Genomic DNA, 21,842 nt, shown 5'->3' on the forward strand with positions numbered 1-21,842 from the left:
CCAAACCCTAGGCCCTGCGCGCTGCGCGCTTGGGCTGCGCGCAGACCCGCGGTGAAGCACGGCGGCGCGGGTGCGCAAGGATTAGATGTCCCGCTCTAAACCCTAAACCCTAAACCCTAAACCCTAAACCCTTGGGCTTACGCCTCAGAGCCAAACCCCCGGCTAAACCCGCAGCTCCAAACCCTAGGACTCAGGCTGGGGTGCTGCGGGCTCAGCTTCAGGGCCTAATACTCTAAACCCTAAACCCTAAACCCTCGTCGCGCCCCGCGCCCACGTGACGGCGAAGCAGAACCAGCCCCAAACCCTAAACCCTAAACCCTAAACCCTGGAGCGTGCTGGCTGCGAGACGACCCCGCGACCGGGCCACCCCCCGCAGCCCCCAAACCCTAAACCCTAAACCCTAAACCCTCGCACACCCTGGGCAATGGCGGCTCTGCGTTTTTCTTTGGAAGTGCCTTGGTAAACCTCCTTGGCATCAAAAAAGGGTTTATTCGCCAACTGGTCAAGTCTTTTAAACCTCTCGGGGGTTTGCTGCCGCAGCTGCTGCAGCACAGCAGTTTCCCGCAGCAGCAGCCGCGCCAGCTCCGTCTCCCGCAGCTCCAGCATTTCGAAAAAGATCTGCAGCAGCAGCAGCAGCAGCAGCAGCAGCAGACGCGCAGTTGGTCTTTGCTTCGCTGGCGCAGCGCAACACGAATTCATTCGCCCTAAACCCTAAACCCTAAACCCTCGCTTCAGCCATTAAGACTGAAGCAACCCGAGTGAAGCAGCAGCAGCAGCAGCGACCCAAACGAAAAGCCATTCCGCAGCAGCGCCTCAATGAGCAGCAGCAGCAGCAGCAGCGCCTCAATCCGCAGCAGCAGCAGCAGCACCAACTCCAACCTGCAGCAGCAGCAGCACCACCACCACCCACGCCAACCACCAGCAGCAGCACCACCCCACTCCCACCCCCACCCCCAGCAGCAGCAGCAGCAGCAGCAGCAGCAGCAGCAGCAGCAGGACCTGCTCGTAAAGGAGCTGCTGGGTTTGCTCGGAAAGGCTGGCCATGGAAGCAGCTTTGAGGACTTCGTCCCACTTTCCCTGGTGTACGTACACCACAAACTTGTCCACACTTTCGACGGCATTCAAAGCCACTCCGCTTTCCTCCTGCAGCATCTGTACGTACACCCCAACGCCGCACTTCGGCTTCGTTTTGTTTTTGTTTCTTTATTTTGTTTGTTTACTTTTTGTTGGATTATTGTTTGTTTATTGTTTGTTTGTCTGTTTTGTTATTGTTTGTTGGTTCATTTGTTTATTTGTTTGTTTGTTTGTTTGTTTGTTTGTTTTGTTTTTTGTTTGTTGGTTTGTTTGTTTATTTTGTTTATTTTGTTTATTTGTTTATTCGTTTGTTTGTTTATTTGTTTATCGTTTGTTTATTTGTTTGTTTGTCTGTTTGTGTGTTTGTTAATTTTGTTTATTGTTTGTTTTTTTTGTTTATTTGTTTGTTTATTTGTTTATTTGTTTGTTTTGTTTATTTGTCTTGTTTGTTTTGTTTATTTTGTTTATTCGTTTGTTTAATTGTTTAATTTGTTCAGTTCGTTCTTCCTTTGTCTGTTTCTTTTGTCTGTTCATTTCTTTTATTTATTTATTTCTTTTATTCATTTTTTTAATTTATTTCTTCTTTTATTTATTTCTTTCTTTTGCTCAAATCTTTTTTCCCAAAGACGTGTTTTTATTTTTATTTATTCTTATACATCTTTATGTACTTTTACTTCCAGACATAAACAGAAATATAACAGTAGAAAATAATTTATTTATTTATTTATTTATTTATATTTAATAATCTAGATAATAAACAAGCTTTAATTCTTATGAAGTACTACTGAGGGCAGATGTACGTACAGCCGAGAAGCGGAAAAGTCGAACGCGGAGGAGGAGAAAGGAAAAGAAAATAAAAAGATGAATTTAAAAAGATAAATAAAAAAATAAATATGAAAGGATAAATTGAAATAACTATTTATATTATATAATGATAAGAAATGAATAAATAATAATTAGAAAATAAAATAAATATCACTTTGGCCTACTTGAACACTTCGGGGCAAATTGCTCTCCGCCAGAAACTGAAGAATGAGGCGGATGACACTGCAGAAGAAAAACAAAAAAGCAAAGATTGGAATTAAAATTCGAAATAAAATAAATTAAATCCAAAATTAAACAACAAATTAAATCAAAAATCAAATCAAAATAATAATTCAAAAGTAACAATCGAAAGTAATTGTAAAAACTGAAAACTGCCACACGCTTTAAGAAGTGCGCAGCTGCAGCGGCAGCAGAAAGCATTTTGAAAAAGCAGAAGCAGCTCAAAAAATAAACATAAAAGAGACAAATGCAAACAAAAAACAAATAAATAAAATGCAAATAAGAAGAACTGTCGGTGCTTTTAGAGGTTCCGCGAAAAATGCGAATTTTGAAGTGTATGTACACCCGAGCTGCCTATACACCCGAACGCCCGCTGCTTACTCGGCCGATTCAATTTCCACATTCTGCGCCATTTTGCGAAAAGAGCACTTCTTTTGATTGAACTTGATCACTTATTCATTCGTTTATCTTTTTGTCTTCTGAATCTTCAAAATTCCCCCTTTTCCCCCTTGTTTTGCGCCGCCAGCTGTATGTACAGCTCAAGTATTCAACCAGCAAGAATCCTGCAGATCGGAGCCCGCAGATGTTCCAATTTGAAAGGAGTTTTGTTTATTTGGTTTTATTTGAAGTCTTGAGACGAAACTCCAGCTTTTAAGAAACCAAAAAGTGAATCCGGTTGTCCAGTTTGAGGATGGTTTTGCCGGCAGAGAAGAGCTGTCTGTACACCCCAGCGGCGGCAGCAGGCGCGCGGGAAGAGCCGAATGGAATGAAGGAAGAAGTAGATGGAGTGTATAGACAGCTCAAAATAGATAAAATAATAAATTTGGAAAAAAGAAAGGAAATAAAGAGAAAAGAAACTGTAGGAGAGCGAAACAGAGCTCACGGGGGAGCCGCGGCAGCAGGGGCCCCACCCGCTCAATCTCCGTCAATTTTCTTTCTATTTTCTTTTTTTTACTATTAATTTTCTAAATTTAACAAATAAATTAATTCTAATTCAGAAAAAACCAAAAAGTGGCGGCCAGAGAGCACCGCCAGCGGCCAGCCAAAGCGCATGCACGGGGCCCCCTGAACACCAGGGGGCCCTCAGACCCCTCTGCGGGTTTCTTTTGCTTTCTTATTTCTTCTTTTTAATTATTTTTAGTTAATTTTGATTGTTTTTGATAATTTAAATAACTAAAATGATTAAAGTAATCCGAAAGACCCTCTTGGAGCACAGCTGTACAGAAGGCCAGGAAGCAGTAGCGATCTGCAGCACAAGACGCAGCCTGCTGGTAAAGTTGAATTCAAAAAATGAATAAAAGCGAATTTATTTTTATTCATTTTATTTTTATTTATTTATTTATTTATTTTTATTTAAATTTAAAAGTTATTTGTTCCTCTATTACAAGGTTCAGAGAGAAAGATATTCTGCATGCAACAAAAAGCAAATTTGAATTCAAAATTTGAATTCAAGAAGACCGCCTTGTGGTGCTGCTGAGGTGTAGGTACACCTCAGCGGCCTCAGGGGAAAGCGCGAAAGAGGAAATAAAAAGAAAAATAAAAAAGTGGAAGTGGAAAACTCTAAAATAGAATTAAAAACCAAATAAGAACAAAAAAAGAAAAAAGAAATATATTTAAACTGATTCAAAGTGCAAACAATAACAGGATGTTAAGGCTTATGTGCACTTCATTTATTCAGGCGCAAACCCTAAACCTTTCCTGAACCCTAAACCCTAAACCCTTACTACTCTCTAAACCCTAAAGCCTAAATCCTTCCTGAACCCTAAACCCTACACGCTAGCTCAGGCCTGAACCCCAAACCATAAACCCTTATTAAGCCCTAAACCCTAAACCCTAGCTGACCGCTAAACCCTAAACCCTAAATCCTGAAAGATTGCGCGCTTTGAGCGTAAAAAGACTGTAGACAAAACATTTATGCAAGTCCATTTCTTCCATTTTTATTTTATTTTATTTCATTTATTTTATCATTTAATTTTTAAGTTTTTTCATTTTATTTGGAACTTGAGCTGTACATACACTCGAATTGGCTTCTGTTGCATAATCCTTTTCCTTATTTCCTTATTTTTATTTTTTTTAATTTTCTTTTTAATTTTTCTGCTGTAGTTTGCTGCTCTCCCTCTTTGCCTCTTCTTGCTGCTGCTTTTCTGGAGTTGAAATAAAGAAAAGAAATAAAACAAAAAATAAAAATTTAATTTAATTTAATTTAAAAGTCTTAAGGGGCTGCTCAGGCGACTTAACGAAAAAGGCAGAGCAGCAAATGCTTCAACTGTAGTACACAGCAAATTGCAGCAGCAGCAGCAGCAGCAGCAGCAGCACAATTTGCAGCAGGAGAGGGCCCCTTCAAAAGACAGGAGCAGCAGCAGCAGCAGCAGTTGAAGCAGCAGAAGCAGCAGCAGCAGGACTGTCAGCAGGAGAGGCCCCTTACGAACAGCAGCAGCAGCTACACGAGCAGCACTTGGAGTTGCAGCACTGGATCAATTAAAGCAAAATCTGCTCACGAGCAGCAGCAGCAGCAGCAGGAACAGCTGCCGCTGCTGCCGCTGCTGCTGCCGTTGCTGCTGCTGTTGCTGCAGCAACACAGCTGGCAATGGCAGCTGCTGCCGTTGCTGCTGCTGTTGCTGCAGCAACACAGCTGGCAATGGCAGCTGCTGCCGTTGCTGCTGCTTAGTTGCTCATTCCAAACCCTAAATCCCAAACCCTAAACCCTAAACCCTAAACCCTTAAGCCTTCGTTCGCTGAACGCCTTGGGCTTCGAGGTCGGTGCTGCTTGTTCCTCATGTTGTTTACCTTTGCTTTTTAATTAAATTAAATAAACTGAATTAAATTAATTAAATACATTTAATTAATTAATTTAAAAAATTAACTTTGCCGCCGTTCTGCACCGCTGTTCGCGGTGTCCATACACGGCGAGCAGCAGCCAGCGACCCACCGCCAGCCCCGGAGGCGGAGCGGCGAAATCCGAAAAAAAAAGAATAAAGGAAAACAAAATAAAAACAAAAATAGAAATAAATAAATATTTTATATTTTTTAATTTAAATTAATATGCAAATAAGCAGCTAGAACTGCTTCCAGCGAGGCTCCCCGCATCTGGCGCTGCCTTCCGTCGATTCCCGCTGCTGCTCAGCAGCGCCATTTAATGGATTTAATTCCATTTGTTTTATTTTATTTATTTATTTTCATAAATTATTTTAATTATTTTAATTATTTCATTCATTTCTCCCTTTTTTCCGGCGCTTGAGCCCTCCAAAGCCTCGAGTTCTTGCGGGCCCCCCGGGGGCCCCACAGAGGCACAGGGGCCTGCTGAGGTGTACGTACACCCCAAATAGTAACAACAAAGAAACAAATTCATCTAATATGGAGATTTTATTTGGACTTTAGGGCATCAGCAGCCGCTGCTGCTGCAGCAGCAAAGCCGCGGCAGAACAGCAAACAAGCAGCAGCAGCAGCACCAGAAGCAGCAGCAAAGCCAGCAGCGCCAACATTAGCAGCAGCGCCGACAGCAGCAGCAGCAGGAGCAGCGAGGTGTCTCTACAGTTGGCAGCAACCCCGCCCACTGGCGCCAAGGAAACACCTGAACACGCTTTAGGGTTTAGGGTTTAGGATTCAGGGTTTAGGGTTTAGGGTTTAGGGTTTGGAGATGGCTCCTTCTTGTGAGCTGATTCGCCCTAAAGAGGGGACTCTGCAAACTTCGGAAGAATTAAGAAAAACGAACTTTTCTTCTTTTGCTTCTTTTGCTGCTGCTGCTGCTGCTGCTGCTTCCAAAGCCGCTTCTGTGAGTTCTGCTGCTGCCTTTATTGAGGCTCTAGCTAAGCAGCTGCGCGCACAGAACCCTGCAGCAGCAGCAGCAACAGCAGCAGCAACAGCAACAGCAGCAGCAACATCAGCAGGAACAGAGGAAGCCGCTGAGTTCTACCGCTGCCGCCACCTCCACAGAAGCAGCAGCAGCAGCAGCAGCTCGTGCTGCTGCTGCTGCCTGCCGCAGAACGTTCAAGACGCAGCAGCAGCAGGCTCTGCTTCAGCAGCAGCAGCGCCTGAAGGAGGGGCCGCAGGCGCTGCAGCAGCAGCAAAAGCTGCAGTCATCGGGACCTGTTTGCTGCAGCAGCTGCTGCAGCAGCAGCGGAAGCAAAAAGGCGCAGTGGCCCCACAAGTTCTGCTGCTGCTCTCCTCGCTGCTGTCGCTGCTGCCGCAGCAACTGCGAGCAGCAGACTTGACCCCTGTAATTGACACGGCCTTGCGCGTGCTGCAGCAGCAGCAGCAGCAGCAGCAGCGGCAGCTGCAGCAAGAGCAGATAGAGGAGGAAGGTTCTGCTGCTGTTAAGAGGAGCAGCGAGTGCTGCTGCATCTCTTGCTGCTGCTGCAGTTTGCTGCTGCTGCAGCGGCTGCTTTCTGCTGCTGCTGCTTTCAAGGGAGACCCAAGCCTCCCCACAGCAGAAGCTGCTGTTCGCCTAGCAGCTGCTGCTGCTGAGCTGCTGCTGCTTGCTGAGCGCAGCGGCAGCAGCGCCGCTGTTTGCTGCTGCTGCACGACGAAACAAAAGAGCAGCAGCAGCAGCAGCAAGCGCAGCAGCAGCAGCAGCAGCAGCAGCAAGTGCAGCAGCAGCTGCTGCCGTTTTCTGCTGCTGCAGGGTCTTTGTGCTGCTGCTTTTCGCCTTTTGTCTTTAATCATAAAACGGCTTCCTGAGAATGCCCAGAAACACGTGGCAGAACAGCTGTGTGCAGCCAAGAAGCAGCAGCAGCAGCAGCAGCAGCAGCGGCAGCATCAGCAGCAGCAGCAAGAGGGGCCCAAACCGGCTCTGGAGCTTCTGTTCAGCGTTCTGGGACTGACGACGTTGCTGCGGAGGCGCCGCGCTCCCTCTAGAGCCAGCAGCAGCAGCAGCAAAAGCAGCAACAGCAGCAGCAGCAGCAGCAGCAAGGGGGAGTGTGAGGATTTGCTGCACGCTGAAGGAGCAGAATTGCTTCGGCAGATTGTGGGTCTGGCTGTGTTGTCTCCGCTTGCTGCTGATTTGCTGCTGCTGGGGCAGCAGCAGCAGCACAGAGAGGCGCTTGACACAGAAAGTGCTGCAGCAGAAGCCGCAGAACGCTCAATGCTGCAGCAGCAGCGGCAGCAGCAGCAGCAGCAGCAACAGCAGCGCGGCTTGCTATCAATGCTTCAGCCTGCCCAGAAGGGGGACTCAAGTGCTCATCGGTTGCTGTTTGCTGCTATAGCTGCCATAGTGCAGCAGCAGCAGCAGCAGCTGCAGCAGCAGCAGCAGAAGCAGCAGCAGCAGCATCGGGTGCTTGGGACAAGTGTGGGGCCCCTCTACTCTTTGCTGCCAGCCCTGGGGCTACTGCAGCAGCTGCCTGACGTAGTTGTGCTGCTGCTGAACGGCATCAGTGCTGCATGCGCAGACACAGCAGCAGCAGCAGCAGCATCACCAGCAGCAGCAGCAGCAGCAAAAGCACCTTCTGCAGAGGGCGAAGCCGCAGCGCATAATGTTGCTGCTCTCGACGGATTTTTGCTGCTGCTGTCGACACTGGAACCGATCTTGCAGCTGCCTCTTGCTGCGCTTCCTGAAGCTCAGCAGCAGCAGCAGCAGCAGCAGCAGCAGCAGGAAGCCCTTCTTTGCGTAGAAAGCATCCGCTGGGAGGCAGCTGTGGGGGCGTGGCATCAGTAAGCTACAGTCTGTGGCTGTTCAACTGCTGCTGCTCCTGCTGCTTTGGCGGTGTTGCTGCTGCTGCTGCTGCTGGACTCCGATTTCACTTGCTGCTGCTGCTGCTGCTGCTGCTGCTTGTGGGGTCTGCGTGCAGCCTGTGCAGCTCCTCGCTGCTGAGCCCTCGGCTTCTGGGACAGCGGCGGCACTTAAATTATTTATCTGCATTTTGCTGCCGCTGCTTGCGGGGAGTGCATGCGCTGCTGCAGCAGCTGCGGGCCCGCTTGGGGCTTGCTGCTGCTGCAGCAGCAGCAGCAGCAGATGAGGACGAGGACGTGCTCGGGTGTCTCTACTCCTCGCGGGCAGTGCTGCCGCCCCCTTTGCTGCTGCAGCTCTGCTGCTTGCTGCGCACTTTGTGGGGCGGTGCTGCGCTGCTTGTGCAGCTGCTGCCGCGGGACTTCGAGGGGCTGCTGCAGCAGGTGTTCGTGCTGCAGCAGCAGCAGCACGTGCTGCTGCATGCAGCAGCGGCATGCGACCCCACACAGAAGCTCAGGAACTGCCTTGCTGCTGCTTGCAGCCTTAAAGACACAGACGTCTTCTTCTGCTCCGGCAGGTACGGCAAAGCTGCTGCTGCTGCTGCTGCTGCTGCTGTGGCGCACCTACTGGTGTGGCAGCTGCAACTGCTGCTGCTGCTACCGCTACTATGGTAGCACAGATGCTGGTGCTTCTGCTGCTGCTGCTGCTGCTGCTGCCTTTGCTGCTTCGCCTTGGACTCTGTAGCTGCTGCTGCCCGTTGCAGTTGCTTTGTTTGCTGCCGCTTTTGCTGCTGCAGCACGGAGTTCCTGCGGCTGCTGGGGTGTACATACACCCGGATGAATGACGTGCCCGCGCTGCTGGCAGCAATTGAGAAGCATGTGGGGATAGCAGCAACAAGCAGCAGCAGCAGCAGCAGCGCCGGCAGCAGCAGCAACATGCTGCAGCAGATGCAGCGGAAGCTTGGGGCGCTTTCGGCCGTCTCTAGAGCTCGTGGTACTTTTTGCTTTTTATTTTTTTATTTATTTGAAAACATTTTTATTTTTATTTACTTTTGAAATTCTGCAGTTGCCCTCTCTGCCTCCAGTTGCTTGTTTTCTCTTTTGCTGCTGCTACTGCTGCTGCGGCTGCTGCGGCAGTTGCTTGTGCTGCTGCTGCTCCCGCGGCGATTGCTCTTCCAGCTGCTGCTGCTGCTGCTACTGCTGCTTATGTGGTTTTATGGCTTCTGCTGCTGTTGCTGCTGCTGCTGCTCTCAGGTGGCTGCTTGACCTTCGCCTTGCGCGAAGACTTTCTGGACACGGTGGCTGCTGCTGCTGGCTCGGCCCTTGCTTCGCAGCTGCCGCTGCTGCTGCAGCGGCTGCAGCAGCTGCTGCAGCACACCACAACGGCTTTGATGCACGGGCTTCAGCAGCAGCTGCAGCAGCTGCAGCAGCAGCAACAGCAGCAGCTTGGAAGGAGCTTCTCTACATTAGCTATCAATGCTGCTGCAGCACAGCTGGTGATGGGCGCCTTCTTGCGCGGAGTGCAGCAGCAACCGCAGCAGCAGCAGGAGCTGCTGCTGCCGCGGCTTCTCGAGGGAGTTTCAGCAGCAACAGCTCCAATCATTGATTTGCAGCCGCTGCTGCATCGGCTAGCGGCAGCAGAACAGCAGCAGCAGCAGCAGCAGCTGTTGCAGCTGCTCCTTCGAGGCCGTGATGCGCTGCGCCTTTCTGTGTGTCTGCTGCTGCGCCATGTTCGCTCATTTGCTGCTCCCTATTTTGCTGCAGAGGCGCCGCAAGCTGCTGCGGCTGCTGCTGCTGCGCTGCCGGCAGCTTCGAGTGCTGCTGCTCTTTCGGAAGCAGTCCTTGCCGTGTCCCAGGCGACGCGGGCTATCCAGCAGCAGGAGCAGCAGCACAAGCAGCAGCAGCAGCAGCAGCAGCTTCCTGTCAGCGGCAGACTTGCAGATGCAGACGCGGAGCAGCAGCAAAGGCTCTTTGAAATGCACCAGCAGCAGCAGCTGCTGCAGCTGCAGCAGAGCCGAGCCTTGCAGCGGTTGGAACAGCTGTTGCTGCTGGACGTGCTGCAGGATTCTGCGGCACGGCAGCAGCAGCAGCAGCAGGGGGATGATTACAGAGTGGAGACAGCGTCTGCTGCCAGTAAAGCAGCAGTGCTGCTGCTGCTGCTGCAGCACGAGGTGGGTCTGCAGCAGATGAAGAAGGCAACAGCCCGCTTGCTGCTGCGATCTCTGCACCAGTGCTGCCGCTGCAGCAGGAAAACAGACCTGCATCCAGCAGCAGGCAAACCAGCAGCAGCAGCAGCAGCAGATGCGCGGTGGCTGCAGCCACACTTCCCGCTGCTCTTCCGCCTCATGGCTCACGTCGCAGCAGCAGCAAAAGAGTCTAGCTGCTGCTGCGAAGTCTGTGGGGAGCCAATGAGCTGCTGCATTCTTACAGGGGCTGCCAATTACTGCATGCAGGACCCCCTGCCAGCAGCAGCAGCAGCAGCCGCAGCAGCAGTTGGCAGCGCTGGAGCAGCAGGAACGGCAGCTGCTGCTGCAGCTGCTGCGCAGCACGTTGTGGGGCAGTGGGCGCTGCCACCTGAGCTGCTGGAGGAGAGGCACGCAGCCCCGCTGCTGCTGCGCCGTTGTTCCGATTTGCTGCAGTCAGCTGCTGCTGCTGCTGCTACTGCTGCTAACTGCCCAGAAGCAGCAGCCCCAGCAGCAGCAGAAGACGCTTCAAGCCCCCGCCAGAAGAAGCGACGGCGCTGCATAGAGGACGAGGCACCAACAACATCAGCAGCAACAGCAGCAGCAGCTGCTGCTGCTGCGCTGCAGGAAATCAGCCGCGGGCTTCTGCGGTCTGTACCCGCAGAAGTTTGTGCATGCAGCGGGCCGGAGGCGACGCAGCAGCTTGCTTCTGCTTTATGGGCGGCGCTGCATTCCGTGACGCGCTTGCTGCAGCAGCAGCAGCAGCAGCAGCAAGTGGTGAGGGTGCAGCACGCCTTCGTTCTCGATGCTGCTGCTTCTCTCATTAAGGCACTGAGGCGTGTCTGCTGCTGCGGTGCTGCTGCAGCAGCAGGCATGTGGGCAGCTGCATGCATTCCAAAGGGCTGGGGGCTGCAGCAGGTGCTGGAGCCGCTGGCTGTTGCTGCAGCAGCAGCAGAAGGAAGCAGCAGCAACAGCAGCAGCAGCGAGGGGAGCCCAGTGAATAATTTAGTAGCAGCAGCAGAAGCAACAGCTGATATACTGTGGGCTGCCGCCGGAAATGATGCAGCAGAGGGAGGTATGGGCGCTGCTGCTGCAGTTGCTGCTGCTGCTGACTTGCTGCTGCAGCTTCCTGCGTCAGAAGCCTCGGAGCAACAGCAGCAAAAGCTGCTGCTCAAGAAGCTGCAGAAGGCTCTTCGGCAGCCTGATGCAGCAGTGCTGGCTACACGCTGCGCTGCAGCAGCAGAAGAGCTTGCTGCTGCTGTTGCGCTTGCCATCAGTAGCAACGGGGGCAAAGCACTGCAGGATCAGCAGCAGCAGCAGCAGCAGCAGTTGCTGCTGCTGCTGACAATTTTCAAGACGCTTTATGCGTCAGCAATTTCTTGGGTTCGGCCCATCGTGCTACAGAGCAAGCAGCAGAACGCAGAGCAGCAGCAGCCTCAGCAGCAGCAGCAACAGCAGCAGCAAGACGTGCTGCAGGAACTCGCAGAATTGCTGCCCCCCAACTCTTCGCGATCGCAGCTAGTGATTATTGCTGCTGCTGCTGCTGCTGCTCTTGACGAGCGCCTAACGGCGGCCTCTGTCCTCGGTGCAGCAGCAGCAGCAACAGCAACGGCAACGCCAACAGCAGCAGCAGCAGCAGCAGCAGATGCTGCAGCTGATTCGAACTGTTCGTGGCCGCACTTAGCTGCTTGTACTGTGGAGATGCTGGTTCAGCAGCAGTCCCTGGGGGCCTGGCTGCTCGAGCGCAGAGCAGCAGCAGCAGCAACAGCAGCAGCAGCAGCAGCACACGACTCTGAGGAGGCTGAGCAGCAGAAGCAACAAGAACGGCAGCAGCAGCAAAATCTGCGGCAGCATCGTGCTGCAATATCTGCCGCCGTTGTGTACCGTTGCAGTGTACGTACACCTCGGCCCTTGCTGCTGCTGCAGCCCTCAGCATTTGCTGTCAAGCCAAAGAAGCTGCTGCTGCTGCTAAACAGTCTGCTGCGCCTTGCGCCTCTAGAGCAGCGGAGGCCGCAGCCAGTTGCTGCTGCTGCTGCTACTGCTGCTGCTGCTGCTGACTTTGCTGCTGCTCCCGCGGGGACTGCGGGGAGACTGAGGCTCCGCAAAAGCTGCATGCGTCTTTTGCTGCTGCTGTGCTCTCACTGGAGCGGCGCCATGAAGCACTTGGCCTCCTCAGAGCGGCAGCAGCAGCAGCAGCAGCAGCAGCAGCAGGGGGAGGAGCAACAGGAGCAGCAGGAGCAGCAGCAAAAGCAGCACTGCGGCGATCTCAGCGTGTGCAGGTCCCTGGTGTCAAAGCTGACAGATCTGCTGCTGCAGATCACGAAAGAAGAATTGAGGCAGCACGTTGTTGCTGCAGTTGCTGCTGCATCTCGTGCTGCTGCTGCGGCTGCTGCTGCAGCTCCGAGCAGCCCGCAGCAGCAGCTCCAGCCAGACACAGGCCCCGCATCTGCTGCAGGTCTATGGCCGCAATCGCTGCAGCAGCTGCTGACTGTTGTGCTGCAGCAGGAGCAGCAGAAAGGCAGCTACGAGTTCTGCTGCCCTCAGCTGCCAGCTGACGCGTAAGTGTGCTTCCCCTGCCACTGACGGTGTCTGCTGCTGCTGCTGTTGCTGCTGCTGCTGCTGTTGTTGCTGCTGCTGCTGCTGCTACTGCTGCTGCCAGTCCCACTGCTGCCAACCAGAGCAGGCTAGTAAACAATAAAGGTATTTGCTGTTGTTGCTGCTGCTACTGCTGCTGTTGTTGCTGCTGCTACTGCTGCTACTGCTGTTGCTGCTGCTGCTGCCGGCCCCACTGATGCCGGCGAATGCAGGTTTCTAAACGATAGAAGTATTTGCTGCTGCTGTTGCTGCTGCTGCAGCTGCTGGGGCGCGCTGGTGGTTGGCTTGCCGGCCTCTTTGGTGACAGCAGCATTTTCCCAGCTGGCAGCAACGCTGGTCGTCGCCCTAGAGTCTTTAAGCCAGCAGCAGCAGCAGCAGCAGCAGCAGGCAGAGGACTCAGCTCTCATTGCTGCTGCCTGCGCACAGGCCATGTGGGGTCTTGTGCTGCAGCGCACAGAACTGACGCGCTGCCTGCGCAGAGAAAATGCCAGCAGCGGTTTGCTGCAGCAGACCCTGCTGGCTGCTGCTCAGCTGCTGCTGCAGCTGCTGCTCGCAGCGCAGACAGCAGCAGCACGCCCGCCTTCGACCCTCTCGCGCCTCTCCCCGAGGCAGCAGCAGCAGCAGCAGCAGCGGATGTCGTGTCTGCTGGGCTGGTGCTGCTCGCGCAGCGCGCAATTTTTAGTTGAGACATTTCGCTGCTGCTGCCTTCTGGCTGGCAGCAAACGCAGCACAGAAAAAGGCCAAGAGGGCCCCGGGGGGGCCCTCGGGGGGCCCCAAAGGCAGCAGCAGCAGCAGCAGCAGCAGCAGGAGTTCGTGGCTGATGTCATGATGGAGTTTGCGAGAGGAGCCATCGACTTCGCGGACAGAGAAGAATCTCCAGACACTCCCCACTGCATGCAGCAGCACCAGCAGCAGCACCAAGTGCAGCACCAGCAGCAGCAGCAGCAGCAGCAGTACCAGAGCCCGCTGTCCCAGATTGCTGCCCGAGCTGGGCTTAGGGCCTGCAGTGTTGTTCTTGTGTCTCTGTGGCGGTCCCACGACTTTGCTCCGCTGCAGCGTCAGCAGCAAACGCTGCTGCTGCTGCTGCTGCGGCTGCTGCAGCTTCTCCAAAGGCTGCAGCACAGTCGGTAAGCCACGCGTGGCTGCATGCACTCGACAGTCCTCCCCCCTGGCGCCCTCTGGCGCACCAGTTGCTGCTGCTGCTGCAGCTGCTGCTGCTGCTGCTGCTGTTGCCGTGTTTGCTGCTCAGGGTGCTAGAAGATGCCTTGGAGGCTCTGGGCCGCGTGGGGGCTTCGGTCGCCTGCCGCAGCAGCAGCAGCAAACGCATGCTGCTGTTCCTAGCTGCTGAAGTTGTGAACACGAGGCAGCAGCTGCTGCAAAGCCCAGCGAGAACAGCGACAGCAGCAGCAGCAGCAGGCGAAGCTCGCTCTGCACCAGGTAATAAAGTTGCCAGCGGGCCCATCGGGCATATGCACAGCAGCAGACACAACTTTGCTGCTGCTTTCTCTTTCCTATAGCGTTTAATTGCTGCTGCTGCATGCACTTGCTTTTTCTGCTGCTGCTGCTTGCGTTTGTTTTGCATTTCCTGCTGCTGCTGCTGGCGGCGCTGCTTCTGGCGCTGCTGCTGCTAGCGTGGCTGCTGCAGCTGCTGCTGCTCCTGCTGCTAGCTGCTGCTTGTGCTGCTCCTGCTTGTGCTGCTGCGCAGGCCAGAAGCAGCGGCAGCAGCTGCTGAGTTCGCGTTTGCTGCTGCTTTCTTTCGAGCTGCTGGCTGGTGCTGCTGCAGCAGAAGACGGCGGCCAAGCTGTAGCTGAGGTGTCTTGCCACCTCAAAGAGGGGCCTCGTGCTGCTCTTCTGAGTGTCTTCGACGAATTCCGCGAACACCACCTCTACAAAGGCAGGGCATAAGCAGCAGCAGCAGCAGCAGCTGCTGCTGCTGCTGCAGCAGCGGCCCCAGCAGCAGGTGCAGCTGCAACAGTTGCAGCAACTGCAGCAGCAGCGGGTGGAGCAGCAGCTGCAGCAGTAGCGGCTGCAGCAGCAACGCAGCACAGGCTGCAGCAGCAGCAGCAGTAGCGGCTGCAGCAACAACGCAGGACAAGCTGCAGCAGCAGCATCAGTAGCAGCAGTAGCGGCTGCAACAGCAGCTGCTGCTGCTGCAGCAGCTGCTGTGGCAGAAGACCTAGATGCTCGGAGCCAAAGCTTCAGCTTTGCATGCGCATGCGCATGCATGCATTTCTAAAATGATTTTTTGAATATGCTTTTTGGGGCGTTTTTGCGAAAGTGCCGTTTGGGGTGACTGGCGGTACTTCAGGATTTCACACGGCTCTCTGCTGTTGCTGCTGCCGTTGCTGCTGCTGCTGTTGCTGCTGTTGCTGCTGCTGCTGTTGCTGCTGCTGCTGTTGCTGCTGCAGCGTCTGCGTGCAGCAGGACACAAGTTGCATGCAGCTGCTCACTTTTCTTTAGCTTTTTGCTCCCCCCTCAGGCTGCAGCTGGCTGCTGCTGCTCTCCCGTTGCTGATGGCTAGCCAGCTAGCTTGCCAGCTAGCTAGCTAGCTGGCTAGCTAGCCAGCTAGCGAACTAGCTATCTGGCTAGCAGGTGAGGTAACCAACTAGCAAGCTACCAAGCCGTGTAGCTAGCCAGCCAGGTAGCTAGTCAACTAGCCAACTAGCCAGCTAGCTAGATAGCTAGCTACGTAGCCAGCTAGCTAAATAGTCAACTAGCTAGCTAGCTGGCTAGCTAAATAGCCAACTAGCTAAGCAGCTACTAGTGGGCCACACTGCTGGGTGACCATGTGGGACGAGGCTGCACCAGCTGCACCAGCTGCACCAGCTGCAGCAGCTGCAGCAGCTAAATTCAGTTAAGTGGCATTTTTTGCTGAAGGCTGCATGCAGTTTGTGTCAGTTGCTGCTTCTTTAGTTTGGAATTCTTTTTAAAAAGATCTGCTCTCATATTTGCACACCACTTATTTTCCGGAAGAGGACTAGCTGTTGCTCATTAGCCAGCTGCTGCCACTGCTCATTAGCCAGCTGCTGCTGGTCAGCCAGCTGCTGCTGCTCAGCAGTCAGCTGCTGCTGCTGCAGCTGCTGCAGAGGTTGCTGGAGAGCGGGGGGCCGCAGCGCTGAGGTGTACGGACAGCCTGGAGAGGCCTTGCTGTTGACGGAGTGCTCCTTTGTGTTTTTCGGAAGGCCACGAGTGCTGCAGCTCCTGGTAAATGCGGCCATATTTGCTGCTAAATGGAAAGATGAAAGGGCTGGAAATAATTAAAATAAATTGACAATGAGAAAAGAATATAAAAAATAGTAAAGGAGGTGCCGAATGGACGGATTTGTGTTGGAAGACCTGTAAGTACACTCACGAACGGCCGTTGGTTCAAAGGGCAGCAGCTGTGGCTGCTGCCCTTTGAACCAACGGCAGGATTTGGGGGAAATGCCTATATAAAAGCACTCAAGAGAGATAATTTCCCAAACTATTTATGTTTATTAGTTTTTTCTCGTTAGTTTTCCATTTATAGAGCCCGCTTCACGGCAAACCAATCGACGATAATGTGGGGGGCCCCCCTAGGGGAGGGGCCCCGCTACGGGGCCCCCAGTGAGAACCCGTAAGCCCCTGTGGGACATCGATTTGGTTTACAAAGTTTCCCAGCGGAAACAACTATTTATTTTCAAACTTTATTATTTGTTTGTATTAAAAGTGTTATTTAAGGTGAAGGCAGATCTTGAGTCACACGTGTTCAGCGGTCACACCTGCCGATACACCCGAATCCGATTGAGGTGTATACGCACCTCCGTTGTGCAACTTGTATTTTATTTCAACTTTTCGTCCAGTTTTCCCCGATATCACTAGTATTCAGTTCATTATTGAAGCTCACTGTCCCATTTATATCATTTTTTGAAGCCTCAAATGCAGATCTTTGCTGACTGCTGCCGAGTTTTTCTTTTCTTTTCAACTTCGACTTTCCGGAAGCGATGGCTCAAATGACGTCCAAAGATGCGCCTGCGGACGTCTTTAGCCATTTTTTCAAGAGCTTCATTTGTTTCAAACTCTCCCTCCGTTGCATTTCCTTTTTTCTCTGTCTTTCCCCCCTCAAAGAGGCTTAAGCGGGCGGTCTTTCGCCTCGCTCTTCACCAGCTGGCTCAGAGCCGGGAAGCGTGCACAGCAAGCAGCGCCGCTGGCTGTTTCCCGCTGGTGCGCAGACACCACCGACAGCAAAAGTTTGCTGGTTCTGAGCTGCAGCAGCGCTGCAGCTCAGCAGCAGCAAGCGTTTGCTTTGATTCTGCTGCAGCAGACACAAAAGCGGCGCTGCTGAAGCTCATAGAAAAGAGTCAACATGAGGAGACAGCTGAGAAGTGGAAGCCCTGGAATGCAAGCATCCGTGCTGCACTTGCTGCTGTGATTTCGGCCAACACTGCAGCAGCAGCAGCAGCAACGGCGGCAGCAGCAGCGGACGCAACTAGCGTGCCTTCGCGCCACCCGGCAGCAAAGCTGAACGGGCAAACTTGTGAAAAGCAGCAGCAGCAGCAGCAGCCAATTCAACTTCTTGAGCAGCTTGTTGCAGCAGCTTGGGGACTCAGCTCAGCTCGAGTGCCATTTCTGCTGCTGGACAGGCAGCAGTGGCGCTTACGCGCAGCGCATCTGCAGCAGCAGCAGCAGCAGCAGGGATCGCCTATTCTGCTTCCCCTTGTGGTTTCTCCGGAGACATTTGTTTCTGCTCTGCAGTCCACAACGTTGTCTGCTGCTGCTGCTGCTGCTGCTGCCCCTGCTTCTTTTGTTTCACTGCTGCTGCTGAGCTGTCGAGACACCCCGGATACCCCACAGGTGCTGCTGCGGCTGCAGACGGGAACGCCGCGCCAGCTGCTGTTCTTTGTGCAGCGGCTGCAGCAGCAGCAGCAGCAGCAGCAAGGAGATAGCAGCAAAGAAAACGAAGCGCGCATTGCGGTGGCCCTGCTGCACTCAATCGCTGCCGCTGACCTTGCTGCTGCGTCTGCTGGTGCTGCTGCTGCAGCAACTGCTGCTGGTGCTGCTGCTTCTGCTGCAGCAGAGGGAAGCACTGCATCTACAGATACGGCAGAATGCAATGATTTGAGAGATTTGCTGCTGCTGCTGCTGCAGCACTCTGTGGGGCGGCTTGTCGATGCAGCGCAGCAGCTGCCCCCCGAGCTGCTGCTGCATGCAATTGGGGCTTCGATACACCTGAGCAGCAGAAGGCCCCGCATGCTGCTGCAGCATTTTAGTGTGGAGCCGCTGCTGCTGCAGCTGCTGCAGGCAGCAAGCCCAGTGCTGCTGCAGCACCAACGCAACCTAGACGAGCTCTTCGCAGACGACACCAATGACAACAGCACCAGCAGCAGCAGCAGCAGCAGCAGCAGCAGCATGGAGGGCGTAAGGGCCGCAAGGACTGCGGAGTTTCCCTTGAGAGCTGCTGCATTTGTGCTGCCGCTGCTGGGCTGGCTGCAGCGCAGGGGCTCTGCTGCTTTGCATAACTATATTTCTGAAGTTCTTGCTGCTGTTGCAGATTGCGTTGGTGAGGCAGTCCTGGTGCTGAGGTGTACGTACACCCCAGCTGAGCTGCCGCCGCGCTGCTGCTCTCCTTTTGCGCGCTTTCTTGCCACTTCATTTTTAAGTTGTTTATTCTCTTCACTATTTTGTTTTATTTTTATTATTTTGAGTCTATCTTTTTGTTTTTTTCTTTTTTTAGGAGAAAGAATTCAAGAATTAGATGCAGTGGAAGCAGCAAACTTGATTTTTGCTGCTGCTGCTGCTCAGCAGCCTCTTGCGGGTAGGGTTTAAAATTGATTAAAATTGATTTTTGAATTCAAAATAAATATGTTTCTTTTTCTCTTTTTTTGAACATTAAATGGGTGCTTAGGGGGCCGTTTGTTGGCTTTCTTTCCATGTAATTTCTTTTTTATTTTATTCTTTTTCTTTTTCTTCAAAGCTCCTTTTCCCTTTTTCGGTCTTGTGCTGATTTCTGCAAAACTGGCGAGTGAAGTTGCATGCGGGAAGTTTTGAGCAATCTGTTCCTTCATTTCCTCATTTGTTTATTTCTCTTTATATATATACAAATACAAATTCAAATATAAGTATATTTATTTTATTATTATTTTTAAATGTAAATAACTTATTTATCTTTGCTTTGCTGCGCAAGCCTGGCAAGAATATCTGCTGTTCATGGCTGCCCGGCACATCCTGCGGGTGCCGCTGGAGGCGGAGCTGGGGGCTCGCGTTCTGTGTGCGCTTTCTGACGTTGGTTTGGAGGTAATTAATTTAAATTTAGTTTTTAAAATTCATTTTAATTCAATTTAATGAATTAAACAACTCAAGAGCTACAAATTGAGCTATTGTTGCACTATTTCGCTGCACAATCAGTGCTCAGGAGCAGCTGAAACCCACTTTATACGCGTTTTGCATTGCTGTAAATATGTACACTTGTTTAATTATTTATTTAATTATTTATTCATTAATTTATTTATTTATTTATTTGTTATATAATATCCCTGCGTTGCGAAACACGTCAAATGAAGCACACCTCAGCGAAAGACAAATTGAAAAGCAAAATCACAAAAAAAGGAAACAAAAAGAATAAATTAAAAACAAACTTTGCGGGATCTTTTGAGCCTTTAGGATCATTCGTTTTACTTTTCTCTTCTCGAGAAACTGAGACCTGAAATTAATAACTTGCCGCTTGATGTTCTTTGCGCTGTCCTCCGCGCCTGTGCAAAAGTGAGCCATTCAGAGCCTCTTATTATTATCATTATTATTATTATTCATTAATAATAATAATAATAATAATAATAATAATCATAATCATAATGATAGTAGTAATAATAACAATGGCAACAACAACAACAATAATAATAATAATAATAGTAATAATAATTTCGCGCATTTACAAGCTTTGCGTACAAAGGAGGAGTTCAGAAAACCATGAGCGAGCCAAATGAATGAAATGGAAAATCTGAACTTTGCAGTGCGGCATTTCGCGTTCAAACGCAGCTCCATTGTTTTGACAAGTATATAATCTGATTTAATATTTAAATTAACTAAATTTCCTTTTTATTTATTTATTTGATGCCGATTTACAGGTTAGGATCCGAGATATTCAGTTTCTTTCCGGGGCTCTCCACCGCCTGGAAAGCTCAAGGCAGAGCCTGCGGCCAACTTTGGCGGCTCAGGCGCTGGAAGCTGCAGGTGCAGCTTTAGCCACAAATATGCAATTAAGGACTTTAAAATAAGTAATTATGAGTTCACACTGTGAAGAGCAATAAAAAGCAATAAGTTTTCCATCGAAAGACGCCAATTCGGTGTGCAAATAGATGCATGCGCGTGGCCACGAAGGTATTGCAACAAACAGTCGAAGAGTAGAAAGCAGCAGATAAAAGAAATGCAATTGCTGACTTGTGGCTGCTGCAGGCGATCTGGACATGAAGGGAGAGGCCTACGAGGGCCTGTGGCGTTGCTGCTGCAGCGCGCTGCAGCAGCAGCAGCTGCTGCACGCCTCCTTGCTGCCCGCTGCGCTGCTGCTGCTGCAGAGTCCTGCGTTCATTCAACGCCTGCTTTCGGCGTGGACTAGGGCCTTTGTCTCTAAAAGTGGAAAGATAAACAAATATGTTAAATCGCACATCATCAAGTACGAGCAACAGCTGCTACAATGGCTCGGATTCCCTCCCGAAAGAATTAAAAAGCTGAAATTTAAATTCGAAAGTTCTGAAGCAAATTAGTTCGCCCAAAGGGAGGAGGTGCTGGCTGTTTGTCTTTGTTTTGTGTATGGGGAGTCTCGGAGCTACCAAAATTAAACTTGAAATGGTTCTTTTTAAGTCTGTCACATTGGCCACTGTAGGTGCTGGCAGTTGCACTGGACTTGGAGTGAAAATGCGGAAAAATGAATAAAAAGAAAGAAACAAATGAAACAACACGCGAGCAGCAAATACAAATAAACATTTTTCGTGAAGTTGTGCTGCAGGAAACATAGACTAATGCTCACTGCAGACCTCGCGGGTCTCGTGAGCCTCCCCTTGCGTCTTTGCCAAGCCATATATGAATGGGAAGACAATGTGAGCAATTAAGAAAGCAGAAGTGGTTCTAAGCTGTTGATTAAAGGAGTACTTGCTCAAGCATCTGATTAATCTTGCAAACGGTGAAAATGTCAGCTGTTCCGACTGCTTGAATTGCTGCAATTGCATTTATTTGCAGGCCGGAAACAAAGCAAAACCCTCCAGCCCCTCTAGCAGCAGTTTTCATTTGGAGGTGGCGGCGGCCTTGCCAGAACTTGAATTTCAGAAAGAAGCCCGCGCAGGCCCCTTCCTAGTTGACCTTTTGATAGAGATGAATGCGGAAAATGGACAGACAAAAGAAAATATGAATGAAATAAACAAAGAACAAGCATTTCACAACGAAATAAATCACAACAGAAGCGCCAGAAACGCCAATCAGGCGGCAGATGCTAGCAGACCCCCTGGTGTGCCTCAGAAAGATGCACCGAGTGCTTACGACGCAGAACACCCACTACACAATTTTGATTGTGAAGTAAAACGAAAAAAGTCCAGAAAAACAGAAACTGTGCCGCCGCTGCACCAAACGGGCCATGTTCCCAAGCAGCCGTGGGTCTCATCAAGGAGAGCAGAAAGGGAAATTCGCTTTTCTGTAGACTGAGACCTTCAAGTCTCTTAATTCATTCTCTTTTCTCTTGTTCTATTTCCCTCCGCACTCTAGACCTGCTGTGAATACGGGAGACGAGAAAGCTCCAGCGGTTCAAGTTGCATTCGCCAACTTGGCGAACAAAATATGAACAGAATAAATACAGAAAAACACAACGCCCAGACCCACTAAGGCTTGAAGGTGCTTCTATTTCCTAAACAGACGGTCACTCGCCGCCCTGCCAAAAGAACTAGAGGAACCCTTAAGGACTTCTTCGCAGTTCAAATTCTTAAGCTAGTACTGAAAACTTCGGCTACTGCTGCGGCAAGTTCGCTGGCATTTCAACGCCACATCCGCTTTTATCGATTAAACTTGTCATTTGTCCGCATTCACGGCTCCAACAAAGTATTAAAATACGAGACGTCACTAGATAAATGGCAAGGACCGTCCCGCTTTCTGCGCTGCAGTCGGCAGAAGCGAAGGCGCGCTTCCAATGAATTAAATGGGGGCGTCTGTGGCCTCACGGCTACGACTGCAGCCAAATAAACTCAACTAAGGTGTAAATTAATGGAAAGGTAGGCAAACAATCTGCACAGAATGTTCAGAGCTTGTCCTAAGCAGGAAAACTGGCGCCAGCGCAACAAAACCATATTG

General features: G+C 51.3%; 4 protein-coding genes across 4 annotated transcripts in view; 2 read left to right on the forward strand and 2 right to left on the reverse strand.

Annotated features, from left to right (window-relative positions):
• The window catches only part of ETH_00007760 (WD-40 repeat protein, putative), a gene marked incomplete at both ends in the record, with an annotated part of 5,658 nt that extends 3,127 nt beyond the window's left edge, over positions 1-2,531 (reverse strand). The window contains 4 exons of the mRNA XM_013374035.1: positions 417-618; positions 1,000-1,152; positions 2,064-2,121; positions 2,500-2,531. Of these exons, the coding sequence (XP_013229489.1) occupies positions 417-618; positions 1,000-1,152; positions 2,064-2,121; positions 2,500-2,531 (445 nt within the window). The remainder of the gene's footprint in view (positions 1-416; positions 619-999; positions 1,153-2,063; positions 2,122-2,499) is intronic.
• Positions 2,532-5,755: 3,224 nt separating this feature from the next.
• On the forward strand, positions 5,756-14,462 carry ETH_00007765 (uncharacterized protein; the record flags this gene model as incomplete). Its single annotated transcript, XM_013374036.1, has 7 exons — positions 5,756-7,764; positions 7,902-8,357; positions 8,577-8,773; positions 9,034-12,520; positions 12,818-13,684; positions 13,807-13,994; positions 14,263-14,462. 7 exons carry the CDS (start codon positions 5,756-5,758, stop codon positions 14,460-14,462), a joined length of 7,404 nt encoding a protein of 2,467 aa, XP_013229490.1.
• A 1,037-nt stretch (positions 14,463-15,499) lies between these two features.
• On the reverse strand, positions 15,500-15,775 carry ETH_00007770 (uncharacterized protein; the record flags this gene model as incomplete). Its single annotated transcript, XM_013374037.1, has 1 exon — positions 15,500-15,775. The coding sequence occupies one exon, from the start codon at positions 15,773-15,775 to the stop codon at positions 15,500-15,502; it is 276 nt and encodes a 91-aa protein (XP_013229491.1).
• A 766-nt stretch (positions 15,776-16,541) lies between these two features.
• Positions 16,542-21,203, forward strand: ETH_00007775 (uncharacterized protein; the record flags this gene model as incomplete). Its single annotated transcript, XM_013374038.1, has 8 exons — positions 16,542-18,075; positions 18,250-18,330; positions 18,700-18,809; positions 19,176-19,274; positions 19,637-19,742; positions 19,965-20,181; positions 20,515-20,605; positions 20,745-21,203. The coding sequence occupies 8 exons, from the start codon at positions 16,542-16,544 to the stop codon at positions 21,201-21,203; spliced, it is 2,697 nt and encodes an 898-aa protein (XP_013229492.1).
• Positions 21,204-21,842: the final 639 nt, after the last annotated feature.

This window comes from Eimeria tenella, genomic scaffold (assembly GCF_000499545.2).
Source record: "Eimeria tenella Houghton genomic scaffold, Eth_scaff19, whole genome shotgun sequence".
Taxonomy (NCBI): domain Eukaryota; phylum Apicomplexa; class Conoidasida; order Eucoccidiorida; family Eimeriidae; genus Eimeria; species Eimeria tenella.